This window comes from Ogataea haglerorum, assembly GCF_019207285.1.
Source record: "Ogataea haglerorum isolate 81-453-3 chromosome Unknown 81-453-3_NODE_4_length_651989_cov_98.092404, whole genome shotgun sequence".
Lineage (NCBI taxonomy): Eukaryota > Fungi > Ascomycota > Pichiomycetes > Pichiales > Pichiaceae > Ogataea > Ogataea haglerorum.
Window position 1 is genome coordinate 485,570 of NW_025065154.1, and position 16,087 is coordinate 501,656.

Here is a 16,087-nt window from a genome sequence, read left to right on the forward strand (position 1 = left end):
CACAAAAGGGGCCGGGTGTCTTGCGTGGATCATCTCGTAGTCGCCCCCAACCGCCATGATTTCACTTCTAGATACGTATCTATTCCGCTCTACAAAAATGGAGCCCAGCCAGCATACATCAACGCCAGGTTGCGACTGTCGGTGGCCTCGCGCACGAGCTCGCGCACCACAGCCTCCTCGCTGAGCCCGCGCGCCTGTAGTTTGCGTAGAACGCCGTCGATCGCCATGCTGGCTTCTGAGCCCACGTCCCGGCGCGCAGCCTCGTCCCAGTCTCCCCCCCACTCTTCCTGCACCCACCGTACCCTCACGGGAGACACCGTCCACGAGTAAAGTGGGTCGTACCTGAGCACATCGAGAATGTCGCTAATGTGCGTGGAGTTGGCACGCAGCACAGCAAACACGTTCTCGCAGCTGCGGCTGAACACGCCCGCCGTGCCCGCCACCCCTAGCCCGTCCACCAGGTCTCTTGTCAGCCGGAACGGCACAATCTCCGGCACGGGGAAAGCGCGGCCCTGGTCGAACGCCACGCCCAGGTCGATGTGGATCGGCTCGGCCGACACTTTATCGACGAGGATGTTGTTGCAGTGGCGGTCGCCGAGCCCGAGCACGTGCCCCACGATGCTCGTCGCGGCCAGCCCGCGACTGTACACCAGACGGGCCTCAAACCAGCCGTCCGGTGCGGTATAGTTGTCGAAGAAAAAATTGCGGAAGCAAGGCTGCACTTGCTCGCAGATGTCCATGTACACGGCCACGCGGTGCGCGGCGGAATGCTCCTGGGCACTCTTCATCCTTGCGCGGGCACGGTCCGCACGCAGCTTGTCCCCCACATGCAACGCCCGTAGCAGCTCGTCCAGCGAGGCAGAGTTGGACACAAACTCGATGACGCCGGACCGGGGGCCCAACGGCACAACTTTGTACGTGCGCACACGCAGCCGGCGGCGGCGCGCACGTGAGTCCTGCACAAGCAGCACGTTCACCTTCTCGAACACCTGCTCCATGATACTGTCCTGGCGCAGGTCGTCGGACCCGCCCTTGAGGATCATCCGGTGCGTCTCGCCCGACGCCAGCACCACCTTGACGATTTTGGGCAGGCTCAGCCCGGACGCCGCAGTTTTGGCCGTGGGGGCCACCTGGACGACGTGCTGGTCGGGGCCGTAGCCTCGGCTTGTCTCGCGGCGCTGGACGGTCGGCGCGGGCATCTGCAGTCCCGGGAGCGTGCGCACCCACCAACCCCCCACGTCTGTGTGTTTTGCCCCACGCAAGTCGCGGTTCGCCAGCTCCACACACGCCGCAGCCATCGCCTCTACTTTGGTAGCGTGTTCACGAGCTTCGGACGAGAGCAGCCGCGACCACACGCTGCGCGCAGCCTCGCCACGCCCAACAGACGCCTCGTCCGCGCTCTCCCGCCCACTCAGCATCAGCGACTGCAGCAGGTACATCCCGTCGTACGGGTGCTGCAAACAGATCTCAAACACCAGCTGCTGCAGCGTGCGCTGGAACCGGCTTGCCTGGCTCGCGAGCCGAGAAGTGAGCTGGTTCAGCCACGGCACGAACTTGTGCTTCTCGATCTCGTGCAGCCCCTCCCCCACGTCCACGTCCGTGTGCGCAAGCCACAGCGCGCACAGGCGGTCCACGTTGCGGTCGACACAGCTATCGTTCGCGACCGCTGCGCGCACGTAGAACTCGACGGCCCGTCTAAGGTACCGCGTCTTGTTGCGCCGTGCGACAGCCAGCTCCTCCTGCTCCGCTTCCTGCTGCACACACAGCCTCTGGTGTGCCCGCCGGGCATTCTTGCGCTGCGTCGCGTCGCGGCCCGCGCTCGAAGCGTACTTCTCCAGCTCGGCAAGATCGTGCTCCCGCTGCGCCACGGCCGCCGCCAGCTTTTCGATCTGTTTGTCTAGCTCACCGCCACGCACCTGCGCGTCACAGAACTCGGCCAGAATGTGGTACATTTCGGCCAGCTGCGTCTCCTGGCCCTGCCCCCACTCTTGCGTCTCCACATACTCGCTCATCAGCCGATCGGCCGTCTCCTGCCGCGACTCGTGCGACCATTGCACCAGCTTTGCCAGCAAAAGCCCGCGCGGCAGCTCGCCGTTGTCGGACGCATGAGCCAACGCCGTTCGCAGCGTCTCCAGCGCATAGCTCGTCTCGTGCTGCGTCCAGAACGACGCCGCCACGTTGTACTGCGACAGCACCCAAACGTCCGTGCCCGCGCCTGCCTGCTCGCGCAGCCGTGCCAGACGTACAGCCGCATTCGCCGCGTGCTGCTCGCGCCCGTTCCCGCGACACAGCTCCGCGTACCGGTGCAGGTCCACGGCGCAGGCGCTCTTGTTGTCACATGACCAGAGTCCCGTGCGCACCAGGTACAGATCGGCAGCGATCTCGAACGGCGCCGCGCGGGCCAGCCACGAGTCGCAGCGCGGCTGCTCTGCAGCCTCAAGCGTCGCCAGCGTGACGACCCACTCGCGCGCACGTCTATAGTCCCGAAAAACCTCGAACTGCCGCGCCAGGTCGCCGAACTGCGCTTCGAGGTGCGCGACCCGCTCAGCGGCGCCACTCGGCGCGTCCTTCAGCAGCGAGTACATCGCCGTGTGCTTGTCGCTCACCGGAGGCGTAGGCAGCTTCCACTCGCCCAGCTTCCACAGCTGCTCGTACGACAACGACGCCATCTGGCCGCCCAGCAGACTCGAGAGTCGATCATACCCCGTGTCGAACAAGGAAGCCACCAGCTGGCGCGGCTCGTGCAGCTCGTTGTACCTGGCGTTGTCGAATAGCAGTCTTCCGGCCGTGTTGTCTGTCCAGTGCAGCCGGTCGACGCCGTAGTCCCAGCTGGAGCGCAGCGGCAGGCCAAAGAACAGGTCTTTTTCGTCCAGCGCGGCGTACGTGCTGTACAGCCACTCGTGCTCTGTGCGCCAGTCCTTTCCCCGTCCGCTGGTGTAGTGCTCCTCCATGAGCATGAGAGCAGCACGGGGAGCCAGCGGGGCAGCTGCCCTGTACACCTTTTCGAGGTCCAGCTGGGTGTATAGCCGGAGACAGGATTTATTTCCGCGAATGGTGGCGGCACGCAGCAGCAGCACAAACTCGGTGAATTCCTTGACGATGCAGGGGGCGGACGATCTGGAAAAGACGGCATGAATCAGTTTGGAGAAAGCCAGGCTCGTGGTTTTGTCGCTGTCAAGCAGATACAGCAGTACGTGGCTAAATGCAGTTTGGTCATGGAAAACGAGAGCACGCAGACCTGCCGCAACAGGACCCCGCCGCATGGCCATCAGCGTAAGCAGCACATCGCGCCGGAACGTGTCCACGGCCCAGGATGCTGGATTTTCGATATCGACGCTGATTTGGGGCGTGGTATCCAGAAGTCGCCAGACAACAGCATCCAGCGGCCACACGGGCTGCTCAGAGGAGTACCTAAGATTATGGGCGCGCAGAACACCACAGAGACAGAGATACGCAAACTGGGCCGGCACGGACGCCAACCGCGGCCGCCACACGTCCAGCAGCCACGGCAGATCCATGCTGCTCCCGGTCACGTGACCAAACTTGCGGTGGTCGAACTCGGGCTTTTCTGTGGCCGGATTGAAGCCCGTTTCCTCGTACGTGCGCGCGAGACAGCGTGCAATGAGCCCACGCAGTTTATGCGCTCCGCCCGCTTCCAGCGTGTCGTAGAGCTTGGCGGCAATGTCTGGACTGCACGCCGAAACCGACGGCATCTCTAGCCTCTCCATCAGCGCAGACAGCAGCTGCACCGTTGCTCTATCTCTGCGTGCTGCCAGCACGGCCAGCACGTCGTTGGCGTCCAGCCGGCATTGGCGGCCGGCCAGGACCGCAATCGCAGTCCGGAGCAGGCCCGTTTCCGCGCCCTCGCCATTAAACCGCTCTCTATTTTTATAGAGCCATTTGGCGAGCTCGCCGCGTTCCTGCAGCGCCTGGGCGAGCACCGGCGCCCACAAGCCGTACTGGTCCGCGTCCGTATCCGCGTCTGCCAGCGCGGCAGCCAGGGAATTGCTGTACGTGCAAACGATGGGAATGTAGATTTTGCGCAGGGGAGTAGGAATACGCAGTTTCAGACAGTCTCGGACTAGAGTGGCAAATCGCGCGAGTTGTGCGGCCTGCTCGTCGGGCGGAGCGGCGCACAGCCGTGCAAGCGCGCGCATGCACAGAAAGTGCACCAGTTCATCGCTCACCGGGCCTGCTACCATTTGAAACAGCTCTGCCACCGCGTCTTCGATTTGCAGGTCAAACTGGGCATATTCGGCCCCGCTTAGCTCGACGACACGGTCCAGAACAAGACATTTCTGCCGTTCGAGCTCGTCGGCGCAGTGCTGTTCCAGTCTGGCGAATATTTTTTCTCTGCAACCATTTTTCGTCCAGGCAAGAGCCACGGCAAGCGACACCGCGTCGCGCGCGAGCTCGGCCGCGCTCCGCTCTAAAACTGCGGCCACGCGTGCAATCAGCCCGGACCCGCCATAAGCAAGACACATCGCCGCCACCTCGGCGCCCGCCAGCTGCAGAAACTGCCGCGTGTCGAGCGAAAAGAGCTCGCTCGGAAACGCAAGCACAGACCGGCCAAACCCCATCCAGACCTTGACGATGGGCAGCTTGTATTTTTCCAGAAACGCCCGCGCCCCGCCGCAGCCGCGGGCCAGCTCGGCCAGCGTCTCTGGCAGCAAGTTCGCCACGTGCTCGAACGAACACAGGTCTAGCAGGTTGCAGAAACACGCCAGCAGTGCGGCCGTGGACTGCGCGCTGAGAGCAACGCAAAACTGGCAAAAGACGCGCGCCGCCTCTGCCGATCGCTGAGGCTTAAACGTCGCCAGCAGCGTCGCCAGCAGGTCGAAATTAAAGCCAAGCACGCCAGCCAGAAACGGAGCCACGGCCAGCCGCACGTAGCAGCTGCTCTCTCTGAACGAGCGCACGAGCCGCGCCAGTTCCTCCTGTTTCCTCGTTTCCGTGTACACCCGGATGCACAGTCTGAGCACATGGAACTTTGCCAGCCGCGTGCAGACGAGTTGTTTTTCGTCCAGCTGTAGCAGGTACTCGTAGATATCACAGAGGTGCACAAACGCGTCTGAGCCCGCCCAGACGCCGGCGTGGGGCTCCAGCAGCCGGCACAGGGCCACAACCGTGCGCTCTCCAGTTTTGGTCTCGTGCGCGGTGACTAGGGGAATCAACAAATCGGGGGCAGCAATAAACATTTTTTTTTCTGCAAGCGTCTCGCACACACTCAGCAGCTGCGCAGGATCGAGCTGCCTGGCCAAGGCTGCCATTTCGTCAGCCCGGCACAGTCCGCTGTTGATCCTGAGCAGCAGCTTGTCCAGCGGGTCTGCGTCCAGCGAGAAAACAAACCGCGGAGCCACGCCGAGCGTGGCAGCACAGTTCACAACGAACGCCGGCTCGAACGGCAAACTCTCCTCGTCCAGCACCCCCATTTCGCACAGCAGCAACGCCCAGCACACGGCCTCGCGCGACGGCCGCATCTCGCGCAGTCCCCCGCGCAATGCCGCCTCCAGCTCGGCATATTTGTGCCCTAGATCTGCGCCCTGCCCCAGAAAGCCGGCCATCGCCCGCGCGTCGCCCACCGTCGCCGGCCGAAAGCCCTTGTACAGCACCCAGTCGACGATTCTGCTGCGCAGCCGCCGTTTATTATCCGGAAAGTAGTCTCTTAGCTCGTCCACGGCCGGCTGGCAGAAATCGAGCACCGCGCCCCAAAACTGCAGACTCTCCGCACACACGCTGAAAGGGCCATTGATATCGAAGATATCGAGCGCCATCGTGAGCTGCAGCAGTGTCGAGCGGTCGAGTAGGGTGTAAACATCTTTTTTCCGCAGAGCTGCGCAGAATAGCAGGCACGCCTCTCTGCACAGTTTCGGGTCCCTAACGAGCTCCAGACTCGTTTTCACAACACGGTCAATTTCAGGGGCCGTGTCGCTCCTCTCCAGCAAGACTCGCAAACACCCCAGTGCGCCCTGGCTGAGACTGGCGTCGTGCAACTGGACAACGTGCAAAAATTGCGTAGCAAGAAAAGCCGCGTGTGCAGACAGCTTCTCCCGCACTTTAGCATCTGCCAGCCACTCCTGCACTATAGCCAGCGCCGCGCACGCCACCGACCGGTCCAGATCGCCGACGTTCTCCCCCAAGAACGCTGCGAAGTCCAAACAGGAGCTGCGCCGCACAAGCTGCGAGATCTGGCTTGCAACGCCGGACAGCCGCTGTTTTTTCGCCCCAGACGGCGCAACCGCCACAGCAAGGTACCGTTCCAGCGTCGGAGCCACCGCCGCGCTCGTCTCGCGGCGCGCAGCGCAGACTTGCACGCCAAAACACAGAACACTGTGGACGGCGGCCTCGTCCGTCCCAAAGACACCAGCAAACCCGCCCATGACGCCAATGAACTCCGCCACCGCCAGCTGCGTCGCCGCCATGCTGACCGTGCGCATCCCGGCCACGATCCGCACGCCCGTCCAAAAAGCCCGCTCTGCCAGCGCCGCGTCCACCAGCCGGCTGTCTGCTACGACCTGGCGCATCAGCCGCACCAGCAACACAGCCGTCTCTGTCTCTGCCATCTTTGCGCCACATCGACGCTCCGCAAAGCTCACTATCGCCGCGTAATACGTCTGCTCCCGTAAAAACATCTCCATGCTCGAGGAGTTGGCAGGAATAACGTACTCGCACAGCGGCTGGAGCAGCGCGTTCACGAGAATCTGCGGCGCGTCGTCCGCCAAAGCCAAACAGTCCACCACGGTGCGCACGATCGCCTCGTGGTTCTCCGGTTTGAGGTGGCTCTTGAAGTTCGGCACGCAGATCAGAGAGTAGAGAGCGCGCGCCATTGCGAGCGCGGCAGGCTCGAAAATGCGCCGCCCGCCACCCCCACATACCATGTGGCCCAGCAACACGTCCACGATCTCGCTCAGCTGGCGGTACCTGAACCGTGCAACGGTCTCGGGCTGCGAGATCGCCTGGCACAGACGGCGCACCAGATCGGCCGCCTTGCCGATCCGCGCCTCCAAAACACCCGATCCGCGCTCGGACACGTCGGCACGCAAATACGGCGCCGCGTCGAGCGCTATGCTCTGCGACAGAGCGCGCAGTAGCCGGTCCGCGTTGTCGCGCACAGCTGCCGAGCTAAAGTCGGCCGCCTCCAGCTCACTGAGCGCCTCGGCGCGCTCGCGCACTTTCGCCGACACAAGCAGCTCTGGCCGTTAGCCAATTGGCGGAAAACAACGTACCCGCGACCTCGAATAACCGCATTCAAACCCGCTCGTGCCTGTCTACTAGCAAAATCGATAAATTATTTTATTTCATCTTCCTCTTTTTACGTAATCAAGATCGAACCCGGCCTGCTCAGACCACAACACCAGAGTTCGAGGCAATACGAGGCCACAGGTCGGCACACTCCTTACCCACAGGACCAGTAATGGCAGATCCCTTCATCTCTCCCTTCGGGTTCACAATCACACCGGCGTTGTCCTCAAAGTACAAGAACACACCATCCTTTCTTCTCCAGGGCTTGGCCTGTCTCACAACGATGGCTGGCATGACCTTCTTTCTGAGGTCTGGCTTACCCTTCTTCACGGTGGCCATCACCATGTCTCCAACAGAGGCGGCTGGCAGTCTGTTCAGTCTGGCACCGGTACCCTTGACGGCCAGGACGTACAGGTTTCTAGCGCCGGAGTTGTCTGCGCAGTTCATGATAGCTCCAGTTGGCAAGGCCAACGACATACGGAACTTGTTTCCAGAGGCACCTGATCCGGACATTGCGATATCTGTGTAGTTTGGTTAGAGGTGAGTTTTTTCTTGACAAATTTTTCCAACAGGTTACCAGCCACCGTGGCGGGTGCCGCGCCGCAGGAACTCCCAACAAACAGCCCTCGTCCGTGTCACGTGGTATTAGTCGACCTATATAGCGTAAATATGGCGAGTCTCAGGCACCGCCTCACTCCTCCTGGTAGAGGGCCTCGAGGTAGTCGCGCACGTACTTGGCCGACCGCTTGAACCGGCGCTCGCTGTACTTCTCGTAGACCGCCTGGTGGTGCGTCGCCGCGCGCAGACAGCACTCCTCCACCGCCTCGGCCAGCGGCTCGAGCTGCTCTGCCGTGTACCCCGAGTAGAACACGTGCAGGTCGGTCCAGTTCCCGCGTCCCAGCATCCGGCGCGCCAGGAACTGCGCCCCGGCCGCCAGCCAGCTGGGAGCAGAGGCCACAAACCTGGGGTCGATGATGGTCACCTCGATGAAGTACTTGGCCAAGGTTCTCACCTCGTTGTCGTAGTCGTCGGCTTTGGAGCCCCGGCGCAGGAACGACATTGGGCCCGGCCAGCCGAACTCAAACTTCAGCACCTCGACCATGAATTTTTCAGCGCGCAGGAACTCTGGGATCGTGAACTGGTCGCCCACCATGTAGATCATCTGCTTGATGGTGGGCACGTTGATTTCCTCGTACTTGGCAGCAATGAACAGAGCAACGGCCCCGCACAGCTGGAAGCGGGACAGCGAGATCGTTTTCACCGACAGGAACCGGTCGATGATGTTGACCGTGAGAAACAGCGTTTCCGGTAGCAGGTTGAACCGCGCGTGCAGTTGCACGATCCAGTTCATCAGCGTCGCCCGGTGCTCCCACGTCAGCTCGTTCTGGACCTCCTCGACGTATCGCGGGTTCGGAGCGTACTTGTACTCCAGCTCGTGCAGGTAATTGAAGATCTGGTTCCCGTACTCGGCCACCATCGACACATCAAAGGTGTCCTCGTCGGCCGGGTCCAAGTAGTCTTTGGAGTGCTTGATGTACGCTCTGGTGATCTCCTGGACAATTCTGTCGTTCATGATCGGCGACATGGGCTCGTTCACATATCCGGAAACGTCGTAGTCCTCGTCGTCGTCGTCCTCCGGCTGCGGCTTGACAGATCTAGGCGTCTTGGAATCCGCTTGTCTTGTGTTCAGCGAGGAGTCCGGGATCACTCCTAGGACCTTCCGCTGTCTGGCCGCGACAGCCCTGGTTGGCTGATGCCGCTCTTTGAGATTTGCTGGGGCGTTCTCGTCGTGCTGAACGCCGGTCCGCAGACCGTAGCTAATGCCATTAGTACTCATGGTTTTCTAGCCAATCGAAAGCGGGTGTTGGTCTATATTAGCTATTGATAGTGGGAAGACAGTGAGGATAGGGAAGAATGTGTAGTTAAGTTGTAGCCGCTCGCTTTGGTGTAGAGGTTCGGGATCTTTGGCGCTGTTTATTTAATTTTTTGTTGATTGTTTACCATTTCTGTCGCTTTGTTTATGCGTCGATCGACGGGTCGGCGTGGAACATGGCATAGCTTTTCAGGCACTGTCACGGCTGCATTTGCGCAGACGAGTGCACGTCCTCTAATGCAGGAGTGCAGCTGTGGGACTGGCTACGTGCCATGGGAAACAAAATGACGCATCAGAATTGGCTACTGTGCCTATGCAATTAATTCTGTCACTAATTAAAAACACATTCCGAGACGTGTAGCATGCGTGAAGTTGAGAGCGCGCAATCCGAGTAGAGAAATAGGAGCGCGACTCACATGTTGCCAGAAATTCCCGAGTGTTGTTTCTGCGCTGGGCACAACGATATTTGAGCACGGCTGGAGTGCCAGACGGAACTTGAAGGGAGACCGAAATGGAGACAAATGGTAACCCAACGGGAGCCCAAACTCTTCAGACGAACCGCAGCGCAGCAACTCTCGACCGAGCTAGCTGAGTCCCAAATTTACCTGAATCCCAAATTCACCTCCCGATTAGTGTCGCCCCGGCCCTTCTCTGCAGCTCCGATCCCCATATGCAGCTACGATAATTTTTAAAAAATATTTTGGAACACAATTTCTGCATTTTTTCATGTTCCAACATAAAAAGACCATCGCCGAGGGCGACCTTGTGCTGGCGTATATTGGCCGCGACAATCTGAAGCCCATATTCGTCAAGAAAGGCGACGTTCTGCAGACAAAATACGGCAACTTCCCGCACACAGACATGATCGGCAAGCCTTTTGGATCGCAGGTGACATCTGCGAAAAATGTCGGCTTCATCTACCTGCTGCTGCCCACGCCGGAGCTGTGGACCGTCTCGCTCCCGCACAGGACCCAGATCGTCTATACGCCAGACTCCTCGTACATTATCCAGCGAATGAACGTTGTGGGGGGCAGCAGGGTCATCGAGGCAGGTACCGGATCGGGCTCGTTCACGCACGCTTTCAGCAGAACTGTGGGTTCTACTGGGCGAGTTTTTTCATACGAGTTCCACGAGCAGAGGTACCTGCAGGCAAAAGAGGAGTTCGAGAGCCACAAGCTCGAAAATGTCACGCTCACGCACAGAGACGTCTGCAGCGAGGGATTTGACGTAGACTCGGAGATCAGCGCGCAGATGGTGTTTCTGGACCTTCCGTCGCCCTGGGAAGCGATACCGCACCTGTCCAGAGTCATTGCAAAAGACCAGACCGTCGGGATCTGCTGTTTCAGCCCCTGCATCGAGCAGGTGGTTAAGACGGTGGAAGCACTGCAGGAGTGTGGCTGGACCGCGGTCGAGATGACAGAGGTGCAGGCGAAGAAATGGGAGGCTCGCAAGGAGATGGTGCGCGAGCTGGACGACGCTATTGAGCGGCTCAGAGACGTGAAAAGACGGCAAAAGGAGGGAGCAGAGCTCAAGAAGCTGCCACCAAAGAGAGACGCAGACGGGAACGAGAAAGACCGCGGATACAACCCGTTTGGCAAGGGGAAACGCATAGCCGAGGGAGACGAGAGTTTCCAGTGGCAGAACGTGTCCAAGACGGGGCCTGAGCTGAAGACACACACGTCGTACCTGCTGTTTGCTCGTCAGGTGCCGGATCTCGGTGCAGAGGTGTAGAAAAATAACAATTCACGTAATTTAAATAAATTCTATAATGAGCTGTCTGCTAAGATCTGTGGTGCGCAGAACAATTGTGAATCCCTCCGTGCCCAGACCGCTTTTCTGGCACGGGTGTCGTTCTTTCCACTCGAGCCTCGTGACGTTCCGGTACTCGCGGCCGCCGCGACAGCGGATCGACCGCCCCTCGCTTCTGAACGAGGTGCTTGCCCGGACGCCAGACTCGCTCAAGCTGGCGCTCGGACTCACGGCTGTGGGCTCGCTCGTGGTGTTTGTTGCGCTGCCGCTGTTTGCGCTCGTTGTTCCGCCGCTCTGCGTGGGCTCGTTCATGGCGTACAAAATCGCCCAGAGACGCAACCGCAGGCAGATGAGCGAAAAATGGGCGCTGCTGAAAGACTCGAGGCTGGTTTTCCGGCCGCGAAACAGCGCCAACCCGCTGGCGCTGCCGCCGATCGAGCAGATCAACAGCGACCTGGCGAATTTCGTGCTTCGCCGGGTCTCTGACGCGTTTCTGCTGAACGAGGACGGCGTGGCAGACTACTTCAACGTCCAGTCGGTCAACGACATCGCGCTGGGTGTTCTTGACGGCGTGCAGTACGACTGGAACGTCTCGCTACAGACAGTAAACGGCGTCGTCCAGGAAGTGGAGGACATGATAACCGTGCAGAGCAGGTATCTCTACGACAAACGGTCTGGGGACAAAATAGCAAAGGTAATTTTCAGTCTGAAAAATCTGGACACCCCGGTTTTCCAGGACCTTTTGGAGCAAAGCATCAGCGTCGGCAAGAGCCAGTGCGTGATCGAGATCGTCCCGCTCGGCTTTGTGGCCAACAAGCGCTTCGTCATCAACACGCCGTCGAGCGAGGGCGACATCATCGACGTCGAGGGCGAGACCAGGACTCTGTAAATAGAATTACTAGCTATGGTGGATCTATTCACTGGCTCTTTTCGGCTTCTTTTTCTCGGCCTCGGCCTCCTTCTCGGCCTCTATCTCCTGCACAATCGCCTCGATCTCGTCGTTGGACAGCTGGTTGATCACTCTGCCGGGCTTCATCACGGAAATCTCGATATTCTTGGCTCCGGTCTGCACCACCTCCAACAGCGCCTTGACGGTCAGCTTGACGGTCTGCGCCTCGTCCAGCTCGTTTTCCCTGTCATAGTTCTTCTCCAGAAATTCGCGCACCGTCTTGCTGCTGCGCCCAATGGCATTGGCCTTCCATGCCGAGTAGATTCCTGACGGCTCTGTCTGGTACAACCGAGGCGTCTTGTCGTTCTCGTCAAAGCCGGCAATGAGCGTCGAAACGCCAAACGGCCGGGTTCCGCCGCTCTGGGTGTATCTCTGCTGCACGCCGGCCACGTACTTGGTCAAGTATTCCACTGTCACCGGGTCTTCCAGGGTCAGTCTGTGAGATTGGGCCTCGACGCGGGCCTTGTCGATCAGGATTCTTGCGTCTGCGTTCAGCCCAGCAAACGCCAATTGCACGTGTGTATCGATCTTGTTGATTTTCGACGGCGTGATTCTCGGGTCCTGCAGCTTCAGCGTGGTTCGTCTCTCACACGCAAGAACCACAACCTCTTTGCCCTTCACGCCCACCGCACACGTTCCACGCTTCACGGCCTCCAGGGCGTACTCCACTTGGAACACGTGTCCGTCGGGACTGCCTGTTAGTCAAAAATTGTCTCTTACGTACCTGAAAATAGATAGAGCACTGTCGTAACCACTCATAGGAAATGTGGCAAAAAAATATATTTGAAATTATTGTGATGCATTTTTTATGAAGAAGCAGAACCCGGCCAAGACACCGCGCCCGCCCAAAACGGTGCCCAAAAACGACCACTACCAGCGGCTAGGGTTTCTGTACCAGGCGGCCGCGCGACTGGATCCGGACAGCGCGCTGTCGCGGATGTACCTGCGTAATATGGACGTGGTGGCCAAGAAGACGGTGCTCAAGCTCGATCCCAGCGTGAAACGCACTCTCTGCAAGAAGTGCCACCGTCTGCAAGTACCCGGACGGACCGCGTCGATCAGGATCGAAAATACCAGCAACGCCCAGAGCCCAGAAAATGACGTCCTTGCCGTCTCGTGCGTGTGCGGAGCGCTCAAACGCTACCCTATAGGAAGAGACCGCAACTACGTGCTTTTCAGCGAGCAGAACGAGATACGGGACAGTTAGCACTCAAAGCATCTACTAGCATCTGATCGCATTCAATAGCATTTAATGGCCTTTAGTGTACATTAGCTTCTACCTAGTAGAACTCGTCGGTCAAAAACGACGTCAGGTGGCCCTTGCTTCTCAGCAGCTTGTCCTCGATGGTGTGTCTCTCGACGATCTTCGTTTGTGCCTCTTTCCACTCGCCAAATGCGACCCCGTAATCTATTCTCGTAAGCTTTTCAAGCGGCTCGTCCTCCTTGTCGATGTCCAATTCGCCCATCATGACGACGTTTTCGCCTCTGATCAGAAAGATCTGTGGCTCCGTCGACTCGCCGTACCGCGAGCCGTCCAGATAAATCCGCTCCACGCCGTCGTGAATGACAAGGTTGGCAAACTGGTCAAACGTTCTCAGCACGCCGATAACGCTTCGGCCGTCTCTGAGCAGCACAAACACCTTCCTATCGACAGAGCCAATTATGGCCGCCGTTGTCGTAAACGAGTACGATTGCAAATACAGGTCTTCCAGATTCGAACTCGACCCACTCGACATTATTTAAAAAGCTTGTTTTTTCTTGACTCTTTTTACATAAGCATTATCTACATACACCCGTCTACAGGAATTCTCTGGCCTTGCGTCTGTACTCGTTGCAGTCTCTGAGCCACTGCCTGTAGTCCTTGAGCGAGCCGATCTTTTCGCCGTAGTAGTCCGGCACAGGGTTGTTCATGCTCTGTCTGGAGGCGTCGACTCTTCGCTTGATTATGTGCTTGAGAAACAGCTTCTGCTTGATGCGGAAACTGTCCATGAGCTTGCGGTTTTTCAGTGCAAACAGCGGGTCGCCAATCAGACTAGGCCCGACCAGGAATCCCAGCACGCCCATCGCCAGAATGCCTCCAATGTGGACCGTGAAAGTATCCAGTCCGAATATCGTCTCTGTGGGGTCAATCTCGATCTGTGAAACGTATCCCCAGGAAATCGCGACGGCAAGGAAACTCGAGATACCGGACCCAAGCAACGACATGCGGTGCTGTTCTTTTCTCAGCGTCAAAAACTGTTCCCAGGTCATTTTCTTTGCTAGCTCCAATTCCTCAGGCGTCAGCTGGCCCTTGGAAGCGGCGGCCTTTGTGGATTGCAAGCGCACATTAACTTTCGGGAAAATGCCCGAGTAGAGCCCGACTCTGCTGCGTGAACAAATTTGTCTGAAAAACATGCTCAACACGATATATTATATTTTATTTTACCTTTTTTTTTTTCTTGCACTTGAGCTATATTAATCTCGAACTCTGTATAAAAATTGCAACCAGCCTTTTTAGTCCTCAGATGCCTCAAGCAAGTCTGGCAACTTCTCCATAGGAAGACCCTCGTAAATGATCTGGTAGGTGGCGTTGAAGAGCGGAAACTCGTCGATCACGTTCTTGGCAGCCAGCAGCTCGTACACCTCCTTGGTGGTGTGCAGACCCTGACAGGACTGGCCGTTCAGCAACACCTTCTCTGCCTCAAAACCGCTCACCTTGTGCTCCGCCATGTACCTCCCGACACGCACATTTCTGCCTCCGGCGCACGTCGTGATGATGTCGGCAACACCAGCACTCTCGTGGGTGAAGGTGGTAGATTGGCAGTCGTCAAAGAACATGTGGGCAAACTTGATCATCTCGACCAAGCCAATCCGCATCACAGCAGCCTTGGCGTTGTCACCCCAGCCGAGTCCCTCGACGAAGCCGGCGGCCATGGCCACGACGTTCTTCAGGGCTCCGCTCAAAGACACACCAGCAACGTCGTCAACGACCCTGACGTGGAAGTATGGGCGGTGGAACAGGTTTCTGAGCACGTTCTGATCGACATCCTTGCCTTCGCCACGGAAGTCTTCAGGGATCCTGTAGGCCACAGTGGTCTCCGACCACTTTTGTCTGGCAACCTCTGGAGCGAGGTTGGCTCCTGAAAGGGCACCGCAGTAGATTCCGAGCTCTTCCGTGATGTAGTTAGAGAGCAGCTTGCAGCCGTCCTTGCTGACCTCTAGACCCTTCAGACAAGAAATTGCGCGGGCTTTAGGGTTGACCTTGCCCTTCAACTGGGCCAGGATCCTAGGCAGGAACTGGTGAGGAATGTTGAAAATGATAATGTCGGCGTCCGAACAGGCATCAACGATGTCTGGAATGGCCACAATGTTATCCGGCAGCTTGACGTCTGGCAGGTATTTGACGTTCTCGTGATCGGTGTTGATGATTTCCGTCAGTTTGCGTCCGTCCACTTCTTCTTCGAAAACCCACATTTTCACGATCTGGTGGAATTCCTGCGGAAGCTCCTTGGCGTTCTCAGCGACCACTTTTGCGATGGTTGATCCCCAGTTGCCTGAACCCACCACGGTGAGGCGGAACGGCTTGCTTTCTGGGTTTTTCTTCTGGCGCTTGGCGGCCAGCTGGTTACTAACATGATCCAGTCTATCCATTGCAGTCATTATTCTGAGTTGTGGTCTGTTGTGTGTTGAGCCAGAGCAGACGGCAAAAGCTGGATTTTAAATGAATATTACGGAAGGTAGTCCCTCAACAAAAAAAAAAAAAAAGAAGGTGAAGGTTAGCAGTGTGCAAAGAAACGAGTATGACGTTTACCTGCAGATCAACAAGTGCCTTGAAAAAGAATCGCTATAGTCTGGCATAATTAGTAACAAGAGGGACTTCCCTTGTGCAGGTGCTTTTGATACAAGGTTGTGGGATCTGAGCCAAATTGCCTATTCCGTTACTTGGCATGCTCCAATTAGTCTAGCCTTCCTGCACAAGAGTCGTATGTGTCCTGCCAACCGCGCAAATAATCCTGCTCAGATCCTGAATGTTTTTCCGACGCCCTGCGCACACCACAAACAGGCTTCTTGTTGGGAGCGTCATTGGGACTAGTTGACGTCATACTCGGGGGACCTCTGCTTTCTGCAACTCCGAGATTCACAGACTGAACAAAGGAATGTTGGCTGGTGGGATACAAAACAATTGTCCGGATCCATTGCAAAGCTTTGCATGTAGCAAATTTTGCTTTTGGAGGCGTCTGTTCGGCGTGTCATCTGCTGCAGTGGGAGAACTTTTTGAAGTCGCCAAACGAAAG

The 16,087-nt window shown here is 58.1% G+C and overlaps 9 protein-coding genes across 9 annotated transcripts; 3 read left to right on the forward strand and 6 right to left on the reverse strand.

Moving 5' to 3' along the window:
- Nucleotides 1-89: 89 nt before the first annotated feature.
- Nucleotides 90-7,755, reverse strand: KL911_001847 (uncharacterized protein; the record flags this gene model as incomplete). The annotated part of the gene is made up of 2 exons (XM_043196850.1): nt 90-7,154; nt 7,348-7,755. The coding sequence occupies 2 exons, from the start codon at nt 7,753-7,755 to the stop codon at nt 90-92; spliced, it is 7,473 nt and encodes a 2,490-aa protein (XP_043055608.1).
- A 178-nt stretch (nt 7,756-7,933) lies between these two features.
- On the reverse strand, nt 7,934-9,079 carry KL911_001848 (uncharacterized protein; the record flags this gene model as incomplete). Its single annotated transcript, XM_043196851.1, has 1 exon — nt 7,934-9,079. One exon carries the CDS (start codon nt 9,077-9,079, stop codon nt 7,934-7,936), a length of 1,146 nt encoding a protein of 381 aa, XP_043055609.1.
- Nucleotides 9,080-9,841: 762 nt separating this feature from the next.
- KL911_001849 (uncharacterized protein) lies at nt 9,842-10,846 on the forward strand (the record flags this gene model as incomplete). The annotated part of the gene is made up of 1 exon (XM_043196852.1): nt 9,842-10,846. The coding sequence occupies one exon, from the start codon at nt 9,842-9,844 to the stop codon at nt 10,844-10,846; it is 1,005 nt and encodes a 334-aa protein (XP_043055610.1).
- A 37-nt stretch (nt 10,847-10,883) lies between these two features.
- KL911_001850 (uncharacterized protein) lies at nt 10,884-11,753 on the forward strand (the record flags this gene model as incomplete). Its single annotated transcript, XM_043196854.1, has 1 exon — nt 10,884-11,753. The coding sequence occupies one exon, from the start codon at nt 10,884-10,886 to the stop codon at nt 11,751-11,753; it is 870 nt and encodes a 289-aa protein (XP_043055611.1).
- A 24-nt stretch (nt 11,754-11,777) lies between these two features.
- KL911_001851 (uncharacterized protein) lies at nt 11,778-12,572 on the reverse strand (the record flags this gene model as incomplete). The annotated part of the gene is made up of 2 exons (XM_043196855.1): nt 11,778-12,455; nt 12,534-12,572. The coding sequence occupies 2 exons, from the start codon at nt 12,570-12,572 to the stop codon at nt 11,778-11,780; spliced, it is 717 nt and encodes a 238-aa protein (XP_043055612.1).
- A 49-nt stretch (nt 12,573-12,621) lies between these two features.
- On the forward strand, nt 12,622-13,020 carry KL911_001852 (uncharacterized protein; the record flags this gene model as incomplete). The annotated part of the gene is made up of 1 exon (XM_043196856.1): nt 12,622-13,020. One exon carries the CDS (start codon nt 12,622-12,624, stop codon nt 13,018-13,020), a length of 399 nt encoding a protein of 132 aa, XP_043055613.1.
- Nucleotides 13,021-13,093: 73 nt separating this feature from the next.
- KL911_001853 (uncharacterized protein) lies at nt 13,094-13,549 on the reverse strand (the record flags this gene model as incomplete). The annotated part of the gene is made up of 1 exon (XM_043196857.1): nt 13,094-13,549. The coding sequence occupies one exon, from the start codon at nt 13,547-13,549 to the stop codon at nt 13,094-13,096; it is 456 nt and encodes a 151-aa protein (XP_043055614.1).
- Nucleotides 13,550-13,610: 61 nt separating this feature from the next.
- Nucleotides 13,611-14,207, reverse strand: KL911_001854 (uncharacterized protein; the record flags this gene model as incomplete). The annotated part of the gene is made up of 1 exon (XM_043196858.1): nt 13,611-14,207. One exon carries the CDS (start codon nt 14,205-14,207, stop codon nt 13,611-13,613), a length of 597 nt encoding a protein of 198 aa, XP_043055615.1.
- Nucleotides 14,208-14,306: 99 nt separating this feature from the next.
- On the reverse strand, nt 14,307-15,452 carry KL911_001855 (uncharacterized protein; the record flags this gene model as incomplete). The annotated part of the gene is made up of 1 exon (XM_043196859.1): nt 14,307-15,452. The coding sequence occupies one exon, from the start codon at nt 15,450-15,452 to the stop codon at nt 14,307-14,309; it is 1,146 nt and encodes a 381-aa protein (XP_043055616.1).
- Nucleotides 15,453-16,087: the final 635 nt, after the last annotated feature.